Source organism: Thunnus albacares, chromosome 20 (genome assembly GCF_914725855.1).
Source record: "Thunnus albacares chromosome 20, fThuAlb1.1, whole genome shotgun sequence".
NCBI lineage: Eukaryota > Metazoa > Chordata > Actinopteri > Scombriformes > Scombridae > Thunnus > Thunnus albacares.
The window spans coordinates 20,549,193-20,573,521 of record NC_058125.1 but is presented as its reverse complement, the minus strand read 5'-3'; the positions used below and the strand labels follow the sequence as shown (position 1 = coordinate 20,573,521).

Below are 24,329 nucleotides of genomic sequence, written 5' to 3'. Positions count from 1 at the left end.
TACTTTTTCATATTTCTCTGACCCACTTGTTCGGAGTTACATGCAGTTTGAGACAGAGCATGTGGAGATGACACTTCAGTGGGATCGGCTTTGGCAACAGCTCACTGCTATTTTTCTTTCTGCCAAGTCAGTTTTTAGGGACTCAACAGCGTGTGGGAGATAAGACACCTAAAACTTGGGTTTAATACCAGAGCTCATTTTCAAGGTATTGTGCTTCTTGAATGTTCACTTATATACTGAAGGTGGCTTCATTAGGGGGAATTCAAGTGGTCTTTCTACAGCCCTCTTTATCCTTTCTCTATAGTTTCTAGTATTGAAATAATCTGAGGGAGAAAAATCACAGAGAACCACTTGACTCAAACGGAAACCATTTCAATGGGTATTTAAATTCTACATTTAAGCCTGATTTGGATACAAAAAAATAAAAAGCTCTGTGTCAAATGCATGAGAGCAAAATTAAATGTGAATTTGTTCAGAGCCAAATGGAAGGCTTTGAGGGGACTGCTCTGCGATAATTACCCATGACAAAAGGCTAGGGCTTTTGTCTTTGGGACCATTACCATGGTGATTTTCAAGCTGCTGAAACATTCAATATAAACATTTCAGTCTGCTGAATATGCCACATAGACTGTCACTAAAAAGATAGCCGTTATGAGCCACATTTTTGTTCCGCTGGCACATCCCAGCCTGTGCTGCTCTCTGTGTCGAGAAGAAGAAGAAGAAACTCAAATATTAGAGCTCAGAAAAAGACATAAAAGCTTATGATTTAAAAAATATAGAGGCTAAACTCTGATAACTAAAGCCCGGTTTTCAGATCCTTCTACGAACACAGCTGCAAAATGATGGGCTGGCAAAAAGACAATCCCCATCCCCCTTCTCTACTTTGTAGACTGAGACACACACACTGGCACAAGCATTCCTAAACATTTCTCAAGCACAGTGGTGATATTTATTTCACCAGCAAACACTTATCCCATCTGACATTTTCTCTTTTTCATCGGGGTGAAAAACTCCCCCCAAAAATGTGCAACCTCTTGTGTAAGGTGATGCGCTGTACTTTCATTTTTCCCTTTTTTAAAGACTTTCGGGGATCTTCAATCATCAAACAGTTCTACGAGCATATGATGGTGTTTTGTAGAGGTTCTCCTCCGTTCCCCTCTGATGTTCTGAGGAAGAAATATTTTTTTCCTGCTCTGCCCTGTTCCCCAGCCCTTCCTCTATGATCTAATAAGTATTCCAAAAGGCGACTTATTAAACACAGTCTTGTAAGATCAGAGATGATGGTTTCATTACAGTTATCAGTGCAAGGAAAACGTGAGTGGACTCGAGAAAACGTTTTATACACACACAGACACGTTTGGTCATTTAACTCCTGGGAATGTGCTTAAATGCCACTGTTCTCTCACTGAGCGTTAGTATGTTCAGTATGGCTACAGCTATAAAAATGTATCTATTGCAGATACAAGAAAACAGTATTATTCATGCAAAAACATGCATGTCTTTTATCATATTAAGTCAAAACAAGCACCATTGTTTTTGTCAGTGCAATATATATCCTTATCAAGCATTGCTCCATTACCTGTCCTGCTATAAAATGCACTGCAACAGTGGGGGGGGGGGTGATAAATTGCAGCTTATTTCAATCTCTGGCAAATGAACAATCCACAATTCTTCACCGCTTTCAATCCCGACTAGATTCACTTTTTTTTTTTTTTGTGTGCCTGCATCTGTTTTCTATTATAACACACATAGCGGTAGGACTTGCCACGGTTTGTGTTACAGCAGAACAAGTCGACAAGCATCCAGCGGGGAGCTCCTGTAAAAGTGAGAGAATTACTGTCACGGTTACACATAGGGAGGAACATTTATGATGGTTTCACTGACAGGTAACATTAACATGTACAGTAAGGCGGGCGTTATGCTGTAGTCTTTCTTTTTGTTAACTACTAATGCCGTGAAAAGAATTAAAGCAACGATGTGTTCGTTCATCTCTCGATACTTGCTGACATCCTGTCTGTGGACCTCAGCGCCAAGCCCATACATTCCTTGTGAAGATGTAAATAAAACATGTCATAAATATGTAGTTTAATTTTTTTAAAGGGCTCAATAATTCTCACTGTAGGCACTGTAGGTTTTTTTTTGCAAAAGTTACTCAAACTGGAGGAAATAGTGTATTTGTTGGGGACTATTTTCAGCCAATGATTAATAGACATTTGGCGCTCTGGTGAGTATCTACGGCTAAAGGATGGTGTATGTGGGGTTGACTCGAAATGAACTTGTCACCCAGTGCAGTGCAGTGATGTGATGCAATGTGTTTTTAATAGTTTTTGGACAACAATGGAGCTCTAAGAGGAATAAACTACAGTATATCATGATTTTGTTACAGATTACTAACTTATTAGTAGGATCAGTTCATCGTTGGTTTGGTCTTTTAATGGAATTTGTTGACAATAAGAAAAATAAAGTCATCTTTATCCTTTAAGAAGAGATGAGGACAGATATTAATCTGTATAAAACAAACAAAAAAAAAGAGATGTGGGGAGTGAGAAAGGCGAGGCTGAAGGAAGGGAGGAATGAGATGAGGAGGCGCTGGGTGTGGTGGTGACTGTAATATGTGTGTGTGTATGTGTGTGTGTGTGTGTGGTTGTTGCTACATCATAAAACAGACTGTGTTTGTCGCATCACTTTACACACACACACGATGCACACTCACACACAAGGATGAAAAGCTTGCAGAGATGATGTCATGTGCACCCTCAAAAACCCAAATCTTATTCAGAATGTCTGCTTTAATCTTCGTCGACATTTCCATTTCATACCCGCAGCACAGGTAAGCATACTGATAATAACACAGAGGCATACTGTACCACACACACACACACACACACACACACATATACACACACATACAATTAAAAGTAAGAACTTGACAGGTTGAAAGCCCGAGTCTCAGTCTTGTTGGCTTACTTCTGAGAGCTCTGACTGTAAACCACCTGGGATTTTCTAAAATAGAACGACTTCTGAAAAGGAGTCATTGTTCTGTTCAAATACAAGCATATAGAGAAGCCAAAATTAGTCAGGTAGTATCTCAGCCAACAGAGCTGGAGCAGACAGGCTGGCAGATCTTCTCGCTGTGAATTCAGAACATCGCTGCATTTTACTCTCTAGACGTCGTGGACTACCTCGCAAGCAGAGAGCTGCCGGTGTCGGTTTCGGCTGCCATCATGCTGAATTGCATTACGTTTTTTTTTTACTCTGTTACAGTACTTTGTCTCAGGACCTATAGTCAGCAGAGGGCAAGAGGCAGTAAAACATAATTTCCATATGAAATTCGATAGCTGTAACATAATGAAAGCCAAATATTTGACAGTTAACTTTAAACAGGAGTCTAAGCTTACCTAGCTGAACAAAAAAAGTTAACAAGATAGCAAAACAGTGCTGCACATATGCAACACATACAAAACCCCCCCCAAGAGCTCAAGTTACTGTTTAGACTGAATAAGAAGACTGAAAAAAGGAGAGGCAGATAGACAGTGTGAGATATTGGGAGTGGGGGATAAGAGTCAAGCGTCACGTGGACAGCGGTATCGGGGAGTGTAAAAGTGATTACACTGTCTCCATGCTTTCTTCTTCTCTGTCTACTGCCTTTTCCTATTTCGTTTTTTTTTCCCCCTCCCTCCTCTTTCCTCCCTCTATCCCTTCACTCCCAGGCTCAGAATACAAAGCGCCTGGCACCGTCACATCGCTTCCCTCATCTTTGTGCCAAGCCACAGCGAGAGCACACCAGCGAGCTCGCACCCTCCGCGCCGTCCTGCCACCACAGAAGAAGCAGAGAGGGGCAGAGATTAGCATGTATGAATGCTCCCTCTTATCGCTTCTTTTGACATAAACTCATTACAAACGGGCTCGCGGAATCTCTCTGGGTTTTTTTTTTTTTTTTCCTAGATTGTAGTGCCAGAGAGGAACAGACAGAGGCATATGAAGATTATGTTCCTTTACTCACATCTAGCGGCTTTAAATATTTGATAGGAGTTTTTTCTTCTTCTTCTTCTTCTCCTTAAACACCGGTGAGAATAAATAATGAGCTTGGTAAAAACAAATTACCAAAATGATTTATGCTCACCGGGGGATGAGAGTGAATGCAGTTCAGGAAGGCAGGCAGGGAGGAGTCGGTGTTTAAGACATGGTTGAATGCGTGATTTCCATTTTGCATCCCTTGCATTATCCATTAAATAAATAGCCCGGGGGGAAATGGAACTTTTGGCGCAGCTCGTTTCTGTTGAGGCAAATAGCGCCGCACATAACGAACAGGTGACGTTGAGGTGTGTGAGGTCTCCGTGCTATCCAGCACCGGTTGCACCAGCTAACGGCGATTGTAAAACAGTGCCAGCGAGGTGGGGCGAGATGGAGAACAGGTTGTCGCTGAAAGAAAAGGTGAAAAATTACCCGCTGTAGAATGTTACGGGGGGCTAAAAACGACACAGAATGGCGAGAGCGGAGCCAGCGGTTGCCTGGGGCTGGGCTGTGACCCAGAATTCAACAGACCCCCAGTGAGAAACCAGGAGGCCCCATCACGGCTGAGCTAAACTGGCCGCGTAACAGGAAAACACCTCCTCTTCCTCCGCAGACTGCAGAGAGGTAACTCCATCTGGGAGGCTGGACGGAGGGCGCAAGATAATATGAAGTGTAACGGAGAGCTGCGGCGTCTTGAGGAGCCGCTGACAACGTGCTAATGTTTTAGCCTGTCAGCTCTCTGTGAGCAGAGATGGATGGTTTTAGAAATAGAATGTAATTACAGGGCAGAACCTCATTGTCAGAGTTAGGACAATGTGTATAGTGTAGTGTGCAGGTCTTTTTTTTTTTCTCCCCCATCCCGGCTAAAAAAAGGCAAACTGCTGAAGCAGGAAAGTGAGTTTGAGCACAGAGACGAGACTGACACAAACCACAAACGCAAATGATGTGCCTTTTTTAAAATAATTTGAAACATCAGCTTTCATTCACTATATTAAAGTGATCTCTTTTTATTTTTTTTATTCTAGTTTTGGGTTCACGCTATCCCCCCGATCCCACCCGTGCCCGCGGAGGCACCCAGACCGACCAATAAGGGTTTCTGGTCCAACAACAAGGTTTTTGATCCCTCACTGGCTTCCCACCATGTATTCTTTATCCTTTATTTTGACATCATTATGTTAATTATGTTTATCATTATGTTGAGTTTAACTGTGCAAAGAGTCAATATTATTGTTCATCAATTTTCTAGGGCTTTCTAGGCTTCCCAGACACAATGTTGTGGTTTCATGGTGCTGTAACCATTAAATCGCTACTTGTTTTAGAAATGTGAAGAGTTCGGTCTAATGTCGACAACAGAATACAGTTAGAACAGAGAATGAGTACGTTATATGTGATTTTTGCACACATTTGCCATGAATTGATCTATACTGATATCAGAAACTATCCTCATTAATATCATGGTAATGATTTTTACGATGACGGGGAAAGAAGGAGAACATGAAACATAGTGACAGTTCTAAGCCAGATGTTGCACGCTGTCATGAAATCCAGATAAATTCATAATTTTGAAGAAGCGACGCCTCATTTTAATACTTTACCTCCTGCATTCAAACTGTTTCAACCTTGCAGCTGAGCTAGAATATTGATTTAAAGGCTCCTATACATAAAGAGCTATATATTAACACTATCTCCATGAGGGATGTTGCGCTTCATTCTTTTACGAGCAGGTCTGTGGTGTATTTATGTACAGCATTACAGAGGTATGGTCCATGCAGCTGTTTTCCCGTATCAGTCCAATAACGAATGTTCTAATTCTCCCCAGGTCTGCCTGATTACTAAGCCAGTGCCATAACCTGATCTAATGTGAGCAGGTGATTGCATGTCGGCAGTTCCCCTGCACGTTGCCTTGGAGATGGTAAATGAGGTGTTCAAGAGGGAGGGGACACAGGCTTGATGATTCATGTTATCAATCAGAGGGTTATTTTTCAATATTTCACATTGATGTAATCGTCCTAAAAACACATTAACATTGAGGGAGTACTCCGCAGAGAGATAATGGCTGGATATTTGCGCTGTTATTGAGTCAAACTCTGCCAGGCTTGAATGACGGATGTGCCTTACATACAGAGAGAGGCTGCGGGATGAATAAATACGGTCTGTCCAAATCACAATTAGAAAATAAATAAATAGAGTGTAAAGACAATGATGAGGAGGGGCTGGGTGTGCACGATCATTCAAGAGAACACATTTACGGAGAAAAGAAGCAAACCAAAACGAAATGCATATTAATGCCATTCATATTCATGACAGTTGAATGGAGGCTATTATGAACCACTTTCAATCACATTTGCATTTACATTAGGGGCCTGTAATGCACTTGTAAACCTATAGAATAAATGGTGGCGAAGAAAATGTATAATTAGTTGTAAACAATTGGCATGGATTTAATAAATGGGTGACTGTATGAGAGTGAAAATGTATCATTTACAGTGATACTGGGTTTTTGGGGCCATTGCTGATACCGATATTAGGGAGTATGAAAATTCTGATATTGATATGACATTGTTGATGTGACATAAACACACATTTTTTGCAATGATCCCTCAAATGTGGCTCAAATCAAACACTTGTGACAAAGATATGTAATGACGGCATGATATTTTACAGTTTAACAATAAACTTTATTATTATAGTGACATCAGTGCACTGAAACAGTAAACTTCACTGGAAATGTATTAATTATAAATTACTATAAATAAAAAAAACACATAGAACAAAAAACATATGTGCATATACATTAAACTTTATTAAGAAATATTAAGAAAAAAGATACATAAAATGCAGCCTATATGACTTTAAAAAATACAAATAAAAATATTGGACAACATATACACCAATAGGCCAATATCGGCTGACCGATATATCGGTCGGGCTCTAGTACAAACATATGTTTGTGAGGGCATGTAGTTCTTCTTGACTGAGTCTGTCTGCATGTGCGTGCTTGTACATTCACCTAGAGACTCAAAAGAGCTTTGTAAGGAGCCATTTTGCTATAATGTGCATCCAAGAGTTCATCGGGGAGAGCTAGAAACGCACGCTGGCACTCGATTGCCAGAAGTAAGAGCTTTGTGGGTGAGGGGGAAATCCCTCCTGCTGGATTTACACCTTGCCAGAGCCGACCCTGTTTAAAAGCCAGTTGGATACAAGAAAGAGAAAAGAAACATAAGAGCAAAAACAGGGCAGTGAAAAAGAATATTCACTGCTGCTGCTGCTGCTGCTGCTGCTTGGCTGAGTGGAAAATAACATGATGTAATAAATGGTATGTCAGAAACAGACCAGCCCACGACAGCCACAGAGTCTGTGCATGCATGCGTGCGCCTGTGCGTGCACATGTGCATTCCGGTGCATGTGTGTGTGCATGTGTGCGTGTGTGTGTGTTTAGGGCCTCTCCATTACCGCTCACATAACATTTGGCGGTGCAAACAAAGCACAGAATCATCAATGAGGACCACTACAGCTGAGGCGATGGTGGGGTGAGCCCTTGACAATATGAGCCTAATTACACACAGTTGTCTCAGAAGACCCATAAATCAATGCCGCTGGTGAATCCTAAACAACAAAATCAATACTGTTGCGTCTCAATGGCGATAATGAGAATCTAGTTGAAGGGGAGAATTTTAAATCAGCCATATATTGTGTCATTCCAACGCATTCCCTAAATCTCAAACACATGTTAAATTACAGTATAATGATTAAAACCAAACATTCTGACGTTTTCAATGTGCACTCCTAACGAGAGGCTGTTTTGTAGACGAAGTAAAATGGCGCGACACCATTTCATTGTGATTAATAGAGTAATGGTTAAAATATTTCTTGGCTACTGTCTATTGTGATAGAGAGTGGTTAATGATGACTCTGGTACAAAGGGCTTAGTCACACAGAGAGTCAATGTGAAGAAAAGCACGACTCCGAATGTGTAGGGACAACATGTAAACCGGTGGGGGTCCTGAACTCTCATTTGTGTTAATCAAACTTCTCTAAATTGTTTGTATAATGAAATTATGGCTGTCAGGGAGGCCTGGGGGACATCAATTAACCAGATAAGCAAATGAAAATAAATCACTTTTTATCAAATGCGCGGCTGCCCGCCTGTGTGTCCAGTAAACACAGGGAAAAAACAGGAAGTGATTTTGTTCAGCGATTTGAGGGTCCATAAATCCAAGTGACAAGCAATCAGGATCACTGCTCTCTTTGTAGAGCCTGGGAAACAGTGGGAGGGCAGCGAAAACATTACTTTCGATACAGAGCTAAATAGGGTGGGCATGATAATTTTAGATGTGCTGCTACTACAAGTAAAAGCCTTAACCCTGGTTTAACGAAGGAAAATTGAATATATTTCGCTCAATCTTCCTTTGAATATGATAAAAGTACTCGGCTTGTGCTGAAAAAATAAAAGAAAAAGATAAAAAAGGTCACTATTAGTGCATGCATATCCACATCGGTGAATTTGCCTGTTACGAAATATGCTGAAAGCGCAATTTGGTGGTCAAATATGTGCGCTGTGCAAGTGCAGCATGGGAGAGCCACGATGAGAACAGGCAGCGCCGTTAATGGATGTGATCACAGCTTCCTGGTGAATAATGCAGCCTTGCTAATTGGCTGGATTAATAATTGATGGGGGCGTGTTCGGCGGGAGCTACAGCGGATGAGGAACACACAACCGTCTTGTTAGAGGACACTTTGAATCCTATATCTCCTGACATCTGTCTATGCTGGTGGCTAGTTTTAAATAACCAGGTTCCTCCTCTTATTGATGATATGGATATGACTGTAGGGGAGGATGTGTCCGTGTGAGACGAGGATGTCAGAATAAACAATCACCCTGACAACATAATGATATAATGAGCCCCGGCCCCACCACATGTTTGACGGTTAAATGACTTCGGTTCATGTCAAGTCCCACAGGCTCCACAATGTTGTTACACCCTTAGTCCAAACTGACCGTGACTGACTCAGAACTAGCCAGCTGCATAAATAAAAATGACTGCAATAATGCAGAAATGAAACATAAGGTATTGATATAACGTTTTTTACAAAACGCTCGGCGTTGGATCTGGAACTTGGTGATCCAGCTCGAACTCAGTGACAGGAAATAATGTGGCTCACGGGGGGGGGAAAGGACACGAGCTGATGAGAAAAGATAGGTGTGGCAAAGAAATGAGACATAGGGGGGTAAGAAAAATAGATTTTACTGTAAACTTGATTTATCCGCTGTTCTTGAGGTGTCCAGTTTCTAGAGGATGCATAAAACCAGCCCATAAAAAGTCTTGTCTTCCTGTCTCTTCGGGTCAACACCTTCGAACCACTGTTGTGCTCTTACAGGACACAATAAGATCAATATCTCAGGGTGTGTTCAAAGGATTTCTGACAATCCGACAGCATTTATTATAGAGTTCAATAGGGGCTAGACACAAAAGAACAGAAAAAACAATGACCTGGTCCGATCATTCAAGTCAATAAAGGATACACCTGTGTTTCTTTCATGAAATTCGTGGTTTTACAGGGGTTTAGGGTAACACACAAGGAAGTCACTGCACGCAGCCAAAAATGGTCAAACTCACTGTCGTTTCTACACTGTGGTTTTTGTTAAACGAACAATATATAACATGTTAATTAATTAGCTTTAGATGTGCTGGTAGGTGGATTTTGTTAACAGAGCCATGCTAGCTGTTTCCCCATGTTTCCAGTCTTTATGCTAAGCTAAGCTAAATGTCTACTGGCTGTATCTTCATATTTAACAGACAGATACAAGAGTGCTATCAATCTTCTTATCTAACTCTCGCCAAGAAAGTGAATAAGCGTGTTTCCCTAAGTGTCGGATTCTTCTTTTAAATTGACATTTTTGTTTCACAGATGATTACATAACTCTCTAAAGGGAGAATGTGTCTTCTGAACAGTGGTGAAAAGCTGCTCCTAGATTTTGCATCCATAATTTCCCTGCCATGGTTCATCTCTCACTTTTCTCATACTGGTCCGCAACTGAGGAAATCTGTTCCCTGCTCCTCTCATTAACATGCAAATCCTCATCTAAGGAGAAAGGATAATAGTGAGAAAAAAGAAGCCCTTTTGTGCAACTCCAGAGCACCGAGGATGTTCCTTCCTACTTCTATTAGCTGGACATGTTCCTCTGACAGCGATCTCCCTCCTGTCTAATGTACAGTCAGACCTAGTTACAGTAGCAATTACTAGTGCTCAGGTTAAGATTAATTGAATTACTGGGTGGCTTCCCTGCACTCCTCTGTGGGCATATCAATCACGGCCTGTGCGCTACACAGAACCTTTATCACCCTCTTCCATCTTTATGTAAAAAGACACAGGCTGTGCTGTTGCACTCCATCTATCAATAAACGGGTCTAGGGTGGCAAACTCATTTTCTAACACATTCCTCTCTTTAATCAAGCAGCCTGGCATTCGGGGTAGTTAGTAAAAGCTGTCTGCCATCTTTTCTCCAAATGAATAAAATGATTGAGAAAATTAAAAATAGAGCAGCTGGGATTCTAGAGACTCTTGTTTGACTTTGTGAATTTGAAGAAAAGGGTAAATCTGCGCTCTCTATGAAGTCATAGAATATTTGTGATACATTTTAATTGATCATTTATAAAGATAAATCCCTCTATAGAGCACAGTGAATTGCCTGTTTTGTGCTATGCAACCTTTCAAATGTGAAATACAAAAGACTATGTAAAGCATTTGTTTGAACAGCTGGATTTGTACTTGAGGAACCAGGTAGCTTTTCAAAAACCGCACATGCAATGGATCTGCAGTGCTTCTGTTTGAATAAAATCACTCTCAAGGCAGATTAAATGCCACTCTGTCATTCTCTCTCCATTCACCACCTCCATTATTAGCTATTTTAAAAATTGTGCAGGATTTCTGGTCATGGTCTATAGTACTGCCAAACCCTAATCTTCAGCAAGTTTTATTTCACTCATCACTACTATACAACTCTTTGTTCGTCATCTAGCAGGAATATACAGAATACACTGGATGTAGAAGTGCTGAAAGCTCCAAAATAACATCTGAAGGAAATAATGTGCTGGCCTCTTTGTCAATCATGCCAAAAAAATGCCAATCCCACATTTCAGATGGACTCCAAGAGCCACACACACACACACACACACACACACACACACACACTCTCAAGCTTAGCTACAGTGTAATTCTCTGTTTTGCATGGAGACAGAGGTTGGGCAGTCAAATAGAGGTTGTGCCTGAGGTGCCGTCTGGCATATCCTCGGCCCATGTCTGCAGGGCGGACTCTGCCAAGGCGACTGGCACTGGCCATGTCCCAGTGGAGCAAGAGAAAAAGGATGTTTGGTGCCACCCTATCACCACACAGGCAGCTGCAGATAGCACACATGGCAAGTGTGTCAGAGTCCATGCCTTTAAGCACAGAGAGAGAAAAGGAAACAATTCCATGTTTGGCCAGTAAGCCCAAAAAAAGACCCTTGAAAAGAGTGAAAGACTTTTCCTATTGAGTGAACGGAAGTAAAGGGCTGGAAAGATGAACCTCCAACTTCCTTGAGTAGTAAACACTTTAATGTTTTTTAATTTTACAGGGACTTGAAATACAGGACGGAGATGTGTGCCAGAAAAATGAGGAATCTGTGGCAAAAGTATTTTAAAGAAAACACTATAGGAATGGAAAATGGAGGACCCAAGAGGAGAGGGCTTCCTTCTTTTTATTGGTTCCCATGCTTTCCATAGCTCTGGTTCTCCCCTCTCTCTCTGTCTGTCTCTGTCTTTTGCTCTCTGGTGGAAAATACGTAGGACTCCCCGTCCTGTGATAAAGCTGTTGCCTGTGAGATGGGAAAGAGAGATCCATCACGCTGAGGCGTTGGTTTACCTGCCAATCCGCACCACTGAGGGCTATAACATGTACATGCTCCATACATGCAACATTTACCAAGCCCTTCTGTGCCCAAATAACGTGGGTTTGGCTGCACGTTTCTAAAATCCTAAAGCATACTGGCAAATCCTCTGAAAATCTTGATACGCATGAATTCTGGAGGTTGTTTTGCGGTTTGTTTAGTTCACTTCTACGAAGAGAGCTGAAACAGTCTAGTCTAAAGCCCCTCGACTCTCCAGTGCCAAATGATAGGGTTACAGTCTCTCTTTGTTTGTAGAAGGATAACACTTAACTTCCATCAATCTTGGACTGCCAAGAACAAAATATTGAAACATACAGTAGAGGAACAGAAATATAGTACAGGAAGAAAATTGCCAACATGATTTGTTCCTTTTGGCTGGACCACAATAGCAGGTCCAGCCATATAAACGCAAATGTCTGTCACTGACTGACTGACTTAGTGAGTGACTGACTGATGAAGTAACATCACTGGTCAGCCGAAGGTGGCTGAAGCTTGGGATCCCAGAATGCATTTCGCCACCAACTGGCAACAATGGCGGAGATTTTGAGCCAGGCTAAAAGCTGTTGTAATATTCGCTGTAGGACTGATATGTCACTTTGTTCAGGTAAGAAAGTAACTATTTAGATTTCCAACATGTGGTCAGTGTATCCAAATAACGTCTATTTGGGAATTTGCTCAGGCGTTTACGGAGATGTGAGGGGCCGATGGGCGGGTGAGACCAGCTGGTCATCTCAGCCTCTAGAGGCCCAACTCAGCCCAACCGAGATTATCGGCCGGTCAACATCCTTCCTCGTCCCACGGAGAACATGATCCGATGAACTGATCTGTGCTCTTTGGTGATTTACCCCTGGCTCCAATGTCTCTGCAGCATTTTGATATATGATATAATTCCTTTTGGAAGATAAATGTTGGTCTCAGATGAAACCTAACAATTGTAGCTGCTGCATTAGTTTGTCTGAAAGTAAAGTGAAGCTTCATGTTTTTACTGGACAGAACAACAGCGTAGCCTCTGGGGCTCAATATGTACAGATATCACCACATTTCAATATAAATGTATTAAAATGAACAGCTCAATCTATATTAAATTTCATTTTATTTTATTAAGCTACATAACAGTTTGGACTTTATATAGTCTGCGTCACAGACTGAATGACATAAATTACTGTGTCTCTCTGTCAATGAGGTCATTTTTTTGTGAGAAAAAAGTGTTAGTGGAGCTTTGACTGGAGATTATTTTGTCACAGTACAGTCAGGTAAGTTGTGTTGAAGCTGAGCTGCTGCTGACAGCAAGTGCGTTACTGTTCCAACTGCAGAATGATGGTACTGTGTCCTCCAGTCCTCAGAGTTTGTACTCCTGAGTTGAACTTGCCAAGTCTGAAGTAGCAACTACGCAAGTCCGAACTTGGTGTACTTAGTATTGAGAAAGGCTCTTTGTCAAATTGGCTTCAGTCAAAGCCTGGTGCACTTCCTTGGGACTTGGTCGCCAAGTGTCGCCACTTCCTGTATCCCTCTAGCATTTCATACACAGTCCAGCCATATACTAGGTTTTAACCTTGTTTCACTTCAGTCATACTGCTTGTGAGGAGTGCGTGGAGGCAGGACTGCTGCAATGTTAGAAAACATTACCTGGCAGGTTTCCATAGAGTTCAAGGACAATAAACATCACTTACATTCATGGACATTGCTCGAAAACCACTAAATCAGTAACGGTATATCGCCTGAAAATAGACCACCAAGCTGCAGACATGAAGGTAATGTCTCGAAAAGGTCAAACATCTCACATTTCTCCATCAGAAACAATAAGACGATAGAAATGATGACAGCACATTGTAGCTTTACAGTGCAATATATTTTTGTACAGTCAAGCACAATGTGACCTCAAGTGCTCCTTTTGAAATATGAATCCAGAATAAATGTTTCATAATGTATGGGCTAATACCTCATAAAAAGACCAACAGCTGCTAAGCTGAATGGGCCAGAGATATGATGGGGTAAAACAGGTTGCTGACTAGAGTACACAGAAACCCAAAAGTGAATAAACAACAGAATCCTAGAAACAATGCAACCCGATCCCAATGTTACAGTACCATCTGTTGGCATTGTGAACTCTGAGTGTGGCACATTCTGTGGCAGACCCCTTGACCCTCCTGACCGTGATCAATCACACTCCCTTTCTGCACATGTTCATCAAAGCTTCAAGAGTTCCTGATCCCTGAGACCTGAAATATTTGGACTAAAGGAACCGGTTAGCGTCCTTCAACTTGCTAGGTTGCAAGAACACGACAAACAGCTCTTACTTTAGCTGCATCAGGTGAATACATCAGGTGTGAGATCCAGGTGGTGTCTGCAGAGCACCCTGCACCTGCTACCTGTCCTCACCCACCCATCGGGGGGCAGATTCCCAGGATGCCAGAGGGCAGCTGCTGACAGGCACTACTTTGGATAGCCCCCTAGCTTCTATCTACCTCCCCTGCATGGGGCCTCCTAGGTTCAGCTGCTAAGGGCATGCAAAGTTGTCGGAGGGGGTGGCGGAGGTCAAGGAGTTGGTGGTGGTGGTGGTGGTTGGTGGGGGGGGGGGGGGGGGGGGACTGCAGTCGCTGGTGGGTTACATGCTTTCAGCAGGAGGTGAGTGTCCCGGTTTTACAATTATACCCCCCGATAATCACTTTCACAATCCAAAGGCAGCTCAGAGCTCATACTCAGGAGGTCTCTGGTGATCACGTTACGTCCGCTGTGTGTGTGCCCTCTACAACCCCAACCGTGACCCTTCCACCTCTGCTGCTCTCTGCTCCACCTGCCCTCCTCAAACCTGCCCTTATGTTATCAGATGCAGTTCTGCTCCAGAAAAACTAACTCACTCAATATCTAACTCTGTAAACATCCTGCTTTTTTATCATTGTATGCCAAATATGTTTCAAAAAACCATTTTTAGTTAACTCTTACATTGAAATTCCATCTTGTGGAACATTGAGAATTTTTGGCAAATACATCTTGTACTTAAGCGCACATTCAATAACCACATAACTTTTCTGACAATCCAGCCAAACATAGTTTACTTTGGAAAGGATTTAATTCTAAACTTGAAGGTAGACCTGCAGGTTTCATACACTGGGAATCTCCTCTCAGTATTTAAAACCTTTCCCTTCCGAAACAAGTCCCATTCCAACATCCTGTTTCATGACGAAACATGTCTAACTACATTAGAAAATTACCACCCACAGGCATTTCACAGGACCTCTGAGAATATTTCATTACTGCCTGGTATTTTTTATTGCAGCGTCAAAACAGGCTAAATCAAACAAGGGAACAATTAGGGGAAATGGGTAAATCTGTTTTCAAAATCTCGACTGAGAATTGCTTGAACAAATGGCTCCTTTCAAAGTCTGTATAACGAGACCATGGAGGAGCATTTTTAAGGGTTTACACACACAGACACATAACACCAGGATGTTCCACATGGTTTTGGCTGATATGGTTATATAAATCCAGATAGGCAAGCGAAGTATTTGAATGTTGGTTTGTAGAGTGGTGCAAAGAGCCCGGGCAGTGAAGACCAAACTATTTTCAACTAAATCTCTCTATTTTAAAACTCTGAGTAACATGTCATTCCTGTATTCCTTTCTGGGTGACATCCAAGGGCAGCAGCAAGCGCCAAAAGTACCCTGGAGGTGCTTACAGTCTGCATGCTCATATAAATATGGACACATAGTATACACACACACATAGCCTCATGCTCCAGCTGGTGTGTTGTTTTGTCATGACAACCTGCTGCAGGCACACAATAAACACATACACACGCATGTTGGAACTGGTTCTGTATGTTTTTACCAACTGTGTATATGTCTGTGAATTGATAAAATCATAGGAGCTGCTTTAGGGTGACTGTTACAACAACTTTACTGTCCTATAAGACACATAACTTTCAGGAATTTCTTCACATTAACATCTCCAATTTAGAGTTGTCATGCTTTCCACTAGTCCTCAAACCTCTCCACTAGGGCTAGGTTTAAAAAATTAAATTTTCCGATTCAAATCGATCTTCATTTGAATGATCCAATATTGATTCATCAAATCTCAAGTTTGCTCTTTTAATATATTTCCTTTTCCCGTGGATGCGTGAAGCTTTTTAACCCCGTTAGTCTCGCATGGCCAGCCTTTGGTTCTACGTACGACGGGATCTGGCTACGTGAGAGACTAGTGAACCTCAGTTGAATCAAAAAACATGGAAGGAGCTGCTCCACCGAAGGCACCGCCACGCCTAAAGGCAGATGTCTGGTTGCATTTCGGATTAAAAAACAATATGAAGACAGAGAAGAGCTGGACAAAAGCAAAGCCATATGTAAAACATGCAAAACGGAGGGAAAATATTACTAATAGTGCTAGTACTAGTGATAGTACCATTGTTATCTGGTCACTTAATACTCACTGACTGAGTCTGTAGAGTTGCACTATACTGTGTTGTAGTGGGAACATAGTCATGTTTAATAAAATGATAATTAATGCTTTGAGGTTAATTCTTAAACATTAATATTTTTAATAATCCACCAGGTTAGAGGGTTCCTTTTACAATTTACAGCGTTAGTTCTCTGAATATCTCTTTCATATCTAAGAAAAAATAGTACTGTAACTGAAATATCTATAACCCAATCAATATTGAATAAGGATCAGAAATCAAATTGTGAATTGTGAAATCAGTAGTGACACTCAGCGCTACTCTCCACGCTCAGAATTACAAGTTAAAACGTCAGGCAGCAGTAAACAAGGACAGAGTTTTTAAACCCTGCCACCAAATGAATTGACACCCACTGTAAACAGAGCCAACATATGGGAAACTTGGATGTCGGCCTCATTTCAAACACCGAGAATTCAACAGCTTTTCATCGTCAGCACTCGACAAATGTGACTTTATTTTCTTAGTCTTTTTTTTTTTTCTTTTTTAATGGAGTTGTATCAACAAACCCAATGGGCTAGACTAATATAAGAAGAAAAAAAAAAAAAACGCTAATCACAAAAGAAAAAAAAAAAACGGCATTCATGGAATTTAAACACAGTCGAGCACGTAATATTATTCCACACATTTACATCTGGATCTTGAATTGCATTTGAAGAGAAGAAGAAAAAGAAAAAAAAAAAAAAAAATAGACGCATATCCACATCTGAAGCTTGTCTTGCCACACGGACCACTACCGCACAGAAACACACGGATCAGGCCGCACGACCGTACCGCTTTCTAGCACAAGTCCCTACTGGGTCACTGCTTTTATGATTAAGACCCTTTTTTTATTACCATTACAGAACTTCTTTTCAAATACGGCCAGTTTTATGAACAGGGAAACCCCTAATTTAATATGATTTTTCAGCTTTTCTAGCAGAGCACACTCTTTTCATTTACTCTCTCGTGGCTCTCAGTAATGCATACATAAAGAAAACATTAGGAGGAGAAGCTGGAGTGGGTACACTTGGAGATAAGCACAGGCTACAACATTACAAAAAAAAAGATCTGCTGGCATACACCTGTTTATTTCCTAGATATTTATTTCAATTCTGGATTGTTTAAAATCTGTCTCAGCTTTGAGGGCTGGAGGGCAAACAGAACGCCTTGTTGTGTGAAGAAAAATATGTGCGTATCCCTGCTTGTGCGTATCCACATTAATATGTGTGCGGTGGAGCCGGCGGCACGGTGCCCTTGTTGCTTAACGGGTCACACATGTTTTTATGAAGGGTAATTAACCCATTAAGGGATCTGGTGAAGCAGACATCAAAACAGGAACTGCGGCAGGGTCTAGACAGGTGAAAGCTGGGCGTTCGGTAACCCAAGTAGGCCAAAAACATAATACTGACTAGTCTGTAGCATGGACCTCTGCCTTACTTCACAGTATTTGCGTTTGACCTCCTTGTTCGCTCCGAGTGTCCATTTCCACAACAAAAGCCTAACAGGTTGTGTGTGATTATACGGATACACCGCTGAGAAATGTGTAGTGAAATGTAACACTGACTGACTGGGCAATTACTGTAGACCGGGTGTTGGTTTCCTGTTTAACAAAAGGCCTGAATTTATCAGGAGAACATGACAGGGACTTCTGAAATATGCCTCCTGACAGAAAGTGCATGAAAAGCCAGAATAAGATTGTATTCAAAGACATTTTTTTTGGGTTGAAACACATTTGTAAAGCTGATTACACTCCTCTTTTGGTCATAGTGAGTTCAACATGCCGAATATGATCTTCGGGAACACCCAGAATAACTCATTGAAATGTAGAAGAGTAAATATATAAAGTTGTTACCAAGATCTGAAGAAATACAGATGGTGAGACGGAATTTTACACAACTATACGGAGTCATTGGACACATAAAAGTGAAGTTAAAAGTTTAAAGCTACCAATGTTTCATGTCCTGACAGCCGTGCTGTCAAAACGGCAACTTTTATCCTTCTCAATAAATTACAGATTTTTTTTTTTTGCATCATAGCTTTGGGTGTGAGACTGACTTTTTTGAGGGCAGTTGATGGAAATTCCCATAACAAGCCAGACAAGTATAATTCTGGGAAAGCTGGAAAAGGAGGCTGGAGGTGTTGCCACGTCACATTAAGAGCTTAGAGGTGTTAAAGTATGTTCCACACATTCCCATAGGGACAGAGACCGGTGATTCATGCTGAGGACACATATCGACAATAAACAAAGAAGCTCCTGAGAAGGAAGCCTCCGCGTTTTAAGTATTCAGTGTCGCTAATGAAAGGAATCACATAATTCGAGCAAATTGGATACAGTGATTAGTCACAGAAAATCTGGCCTTGTTTTCTACAAACATGAACAGTTGTTTCTTTATTTCTTTTTTGTTTTCAGGACGGTATTATTCTGATAGTACGGAGTTGCATCCTAGGAGTTTCTTCCTAAATCTTGACGCATCAGCTTTCAAACCGTCACGTGTCGGACGAGTTTTAAAAACCCTTACAGCCTTGAAATCTTAAACCGGGCAGCACGGTAACCGACTCCCGAGTCACCCTGATTGTGACGATTTCCGACAAGGGGCCAATTTAAGTTTAGCGATTGCAATCAGACTGATTTCCTGCTTCCGACGAGCACTTCTGAAGTGAGCAAAAAACACCTCTACGTGACCTCAAGCCGACAACTGTATGGGACTCAATCAAAAGCTTCCACGCAAAACACAAAGGCCATCAACGGGATGACTCAGACGTCGCTGAAGAGAGAGCTGACACAAGAGTGCTCCGCCGCAGAACAGATGAACTCCTGCAGAGCGGGCCACGCTGTTATAACAGTTATTTATTCCTCTTTTCAATTCAAGGGTCTTTTCTGTTTTAAATGGACAGCATTAAGGGGAACCGGCACTAAGGTCTATCCTTGGAGGCACGGTCCAAATTCCAGAGAATCTTGGCAACTCCTTGGGATAGATGGGACCCTCATGGATATAAAACCCCACAATGGATGAATAGGTAAACAGAAGGGTGTGAAAGAGTGATGGCGAAAAGAGAATGTTCACTCTCAGAGAGGCACAAAGAGGGAGGTGTGTGAGTGGGAGATGGGAGAGAGCCAGAATGTTTGGGGGAGGAGAGGAGAGAGAGAGAGGAAGGGGGGGGGGGGGTGAGCGAGAAGGGTCTGGAGGGAGTTGTCGGTGAGCGAGAGTAAAAGTTTTGTCTCCAGGCTTTTTAGAGGGTGCTGTGTGTAGTGTTAACTCAATCAAAAGGTGAATTATACCTCCAGAGACACTCAGGTAACCTTTCATTATAGCCCTAATCCTTCTTAATAACAGAGCCGCAATGTCGGCAATGCCCCATTAGACAGAGAACCACTGAGAGGCAGAGCCATTATTCCCCACAGGCCTGTGGAAATGTGAACACACAACACTCACTCACACACACTCGCAGTGACAGATGAAATCAATCACAAATTCGACTTGAGCGAGCAGACCCCTCCACGAGGAGACGGAGAGACATTGACGGAGAGTAAATGTGTGTTTATGTGCGATCCGGAGTTTCTCGAAAGTTCCACTTTTATTAGGCAGGACTGTAACTGAATATGTGAAATCTAGACTGAAATAAGCCTCTTTTTTTTGGAATAAAAAGGTCTGCAAAGCTTTGAACATGTGTTTTCTAGCTGAAGAGTTTGTAAAAAAACTTTTTGAAACAGTAAGAAAGAAGCAGGGACGGATGCTGGCACTATTTTTGTCGTGCTTAATTCTAATTTAATTTATTCATGTAAATATTCAAGACATCATTAAACGCTGAAAACTTAAAGCCTGCTTAGAAATAAAATATACAAATTTCATTAAGTGCTTTTTACTTTCTTCACAGTTTAACTTTTTAGAGAAGCAAACACAGTTTTACTATTTAGATCAGAAGCTTCATTAGACTTCACACTTATTTCTGTAACTTGGAAGAAAAAAAAAGATTTGCAGTGGGACAAATGTACAAAAACTATATAAATAATTACATTAAATTGTAACAGAAAGTGTGATTATGCTCTGTGTGTTTATAGGATTTATAAAAGGCAATGAATCTTATAAAAAAAAAGAAAGTAAAATTGGGGAATAAGTTATATTAAAAGTCAGCAAGTCTCATGTTTACTGCAAAAGTGCTTCTCATTAGCCTTCAGAATTGTGCATCTATGTCATAAACATGAAATCAACGATGTTAATTTTAGGAATGACGAAACTGATGAAATTGCACTGAAACCTTTAGTTTTACAAGTGGTTTTACAGGCAGGGGTAGACATCTAGGCTGAGGCAGCAATGATTCAACAGAGAAAACTGCCACTTGGTTGAAATTCTAAATAGTTTGATTGAACCTTGTCTTATTTCCCAGCCTAATCAAGCTGTAAACCGTGATTCCACTATGGCCCTGACCAAAGCAACTTAAAAGGCAGTTAACCCTAAAATCTGCAACAAAATGAGCAGTCTGATAACATCTAATAAAAGCAGGCCCTAATGTAGCGTAATAAATCAACAGGCTGTCCACAGTGACCCTTCCAGCAGCAATTAGGCTACTTCTATAAAAGTTGAGATGTTAAATAAAGATTTCTGGGTTGTGCAGACTAATCTCTATCAGTGATGTAGTAGTTGGCAAAATAAAAAGTTGGATAAACACAATCCATCAGTATGGCAATTTAATGACTAATAACAATATACAGAAGTTGAGCCGAGATTTTAGGAGGGACGTTAATTAATGTATTTTTAATATCCTCTCCCTGCAATAACTTATTACCTTGATGGTAGAAATTAATGTAAAAGATTTATCTCGGGTCTGAAAAAGTGTTTAAACTCTGACTTTCAATTGGTTTCCCCCCCAATTTATAATGAATGTATTAAATATTCACCTGTACCACTCCAGCCCGTTCTCATAGTTGCGGTCGAAGAAGTGCGGCTCCGCTCCAACGGCTCTGATGTCCGGATGAACCCGGAGAAACTCCAGCAGAGCCCGGGTCCCTCCTTTCTTCACCCCGATGATGAGAGCTTGTGGCAGCTTCTTGCTTCCCTCCCCGAGCGGACTGAGTTTACCTGCAAACCTCGGCGACACTTTCCTGGAGGCAACTAAATCCGGCGGCGGCAAGATGAGAGACTCCTCTGATAGCTCAAAAACCTGCCCCGCGCGCTCATCATCCGCGAGGACCCGTGAGGAGCGCCTGGTGGCCCCGTAGCCCGTCAGCTCCGACCCGGCGGTCCATTCGTACACCAGCCTTTTAGTCCTCAGCGACCTCAAGTCCTCGAAAACCCCCGCAGCCCGGCTGGAAGAGGCTTTGACCGGTGAGGGCAAGGTGGTGCTGTAGCGGTCGGCGAGGCAGTGCAGGAGGAAGAGAGAGGTGAGGAGGGAGCCCAGCATGACCGCCGCTTTCCTGAAGATGCCTCGGGACGGGGGGTCCAGTTTACTGATGCGGCTAAAAGCCATACCGGTCCCTGGGTGGTCGGTGCAGGAGCCACAGCCATGCTAGGCACACATTGTTGAGTCTTCTTGCCATGAAGAAACCCAGGACTGAGTCTTCATCCACAGTGTGCTGCGGATAACACCTCTGTCTCCTCCAAAAAAAAAAAAAAAAAAAAAAAATAGCCAAATGATACCTGATGCGAACAGGTGAGAAAGATAAAGCCCAGCCAGAGCGAAGACAACCAGAGCAGGTGCTTCCAGATACTGTACAACGAGTTCAGGTAATAAAGTGTCTTCTTCGCTTGCTCTGTGTAGGATGCCACCACGAGCCCTGATGTACCAGCAGCACGTGTATAGAGTTGTAAACTTGTCTCGCACGTCAGGTTGGTTGACAGGCACATCCCTGGCCAATGAGGAGAAGGTAGAAGCAGACAGGAGCCAATGATATTCCAGCTGGGTGGGGACTCATGCATTAACCACCTCAGCCAAATTAGAAGGAATTTTTTCATGTAGTCTGCAAAATATAATTATCTGTGAAGTGGAAAAAAATGCTGCACAGACACACAACAATAGAAACTACAATATGTACAAAGATATATGACACAAACGCCTTTGCAAACATGCAAAAACAGACAAATACACATATTAATACATAAAAAACAAACTCCTTAATGTTAAGACAAAACACACACACACACACAGCAATTCTGTGCACATGCTGTAGGGGTAATTTTAGATAAATGTTTGTCAAGGTATGTTAAGTGTATCACCTCCATTTTTTTTCCTGTGCCAGCATGTTTTGAGTTTCCTAAAGTATTTCTTGGATCTTCAAAAACACACGAGGGACCATTTCTCCACCACATGCAGCTCAAGTCAGGCCACCAAGGAAGATGGCCTCTGCCATGAACTCTTTTTTTTTTTTTTTTTTATGACACATAGAAGAACAAAAAAGTGAAATAATGATAACAGGGCACATTATTTCTTTACAAGTGAACAGGAACAGAACCAAATGTTTCACATCTGCTCCTGCCTTTTGGGTATTAGCATGAGAATGTGCAGGCAGTGCTTCAATGCTGCACAGCTCACTGCTCGAGAAAGAGGATGGAGACCTCAACACTGGGCTGTATTGCCAGCGCCAGATGTCCCCCCATGTTGTCGGAACAATACATGGGGGTGTCCCGCATTTAACAAATCACACCCCGTGTCTTTTCTCTGTCTCCCTGATGCTGGAGAGATGCTCAACCCCCTCAAACCAACCGCGATGACACTCAGCATTCCCTCACAGAGGTCAAATGGCTTCACACACTCTTCTTATCATGCTGCTAAATAATGATGCTTAAAAAAAACAGATTCTCTTTCTTTTCATGAGTGAATGTTGAACACTTGTTGAAAGCACATTTAATTCATTAATTTTTTTTGCAGTTATTGAAGGAACCATGAAACAGAACAGTAGTGGTTCCCAGCTCTCTGGATCAGGAGCCTCCAAAAGGGGTCACAAGTTAAATCTAAAGGGTCGGACATGATTGATGGAAAAGGAGAGAATCCAAACAAACTTCTTCAACAGAAAATAATTTGTCATTTTCTGACTTTTCTTATCATTCTTTTTTTTTTCTTGGGAACTACTTAGATAAACTGTAAGTTGAAGAAGCGGTCAGATTGTTTACTTCTTTAATAGTATTTATACCACAGTGTAAAAATTCTACAAGTAAATATCCTGCATTCAAAATCTTAAGTAAAAATACAGCAGTACTATCAGCAAAATATATGTGTTATATTATTATATATATTATATATTGGATCATAGTTATGGATGCATTGACATATTTTTTTAATTAAATTTTATTTATGAACTTTTTTCTTTTTTTACATCACAAAGAAAACAAACAAAAACACACAACAAAAAAGAGTACAACGAAAAAAGGGTACACAAATGCATTTTAATCCATGCAATAACTTATGTAAAAATAATTTTAATGTTGTAGCTGGTGGAGATATAGCTAATTTAATTACCTTATAAACTTGCCGGGTAGTTTGATCATATATAAATATATATAAATCATATTTTATAAGATTTTCTAAGATAAAATCTAAACATGCAAAGTAATTATAGTTGTGGAATTAATTTAGTGAAGTAAAAAGTATATTTCCTACTGAAATGTAGTGGAATAGAAGTTTAAAGTCACATAAAATTGAAATACTTGAGTAAAGTAAGTACCTCTAAGTTGTACTTATGTGCAACATTTAGCATAAATGCGCTTAGTAACTTTGCACCACTGATTTTTCCCATTAAAGCCTGTAAAAAGGTTTCAAATTAAGTAATTTTTAGGGGAATTCATTCTCACAGGCGGGTCTGAGGGGTCACACATAGTCACACATTACTTCATTTTAAGAGAACATGAGCCAAGAAAGGCAGGAATCACTGATATAGACCATCGATTAGTCTAATAACGCTGTTGTCCTCGGTGGCGTCTGAGTTGGGACTCTAAATTTGGGGTGTGCCTTGTGCAGTGTAC

General features: G+C 41.4%; 1 protein-coding gene across 1 annotated transcript in view; it reads right to left on the bottom strand.

The window, feature by feature from the left end:
- LOC122972008 (heparan sulfate glucosamine 3-O-sulfotransferase 3A1-like) overlaps positions 1-22,407 on the bottom strand; it is a 33,140-nt gene extending 10,733 nt beyond the window's left edge. The window contains exon 1 of the mRNA XM_044338813.1: positions 21,272-22,407. Coding sequence (XP_044194748.1) covers positions 21,272-21,840 — 569 coding nt within the window. The 5' untranslated portion in view covers positions 21,841-22,407. The remainder of the gene's footprint in view (positions 1-21,271) is intronic.
- Positions 22,408-24,329: the final 1,922 nt, after the last annotated feature.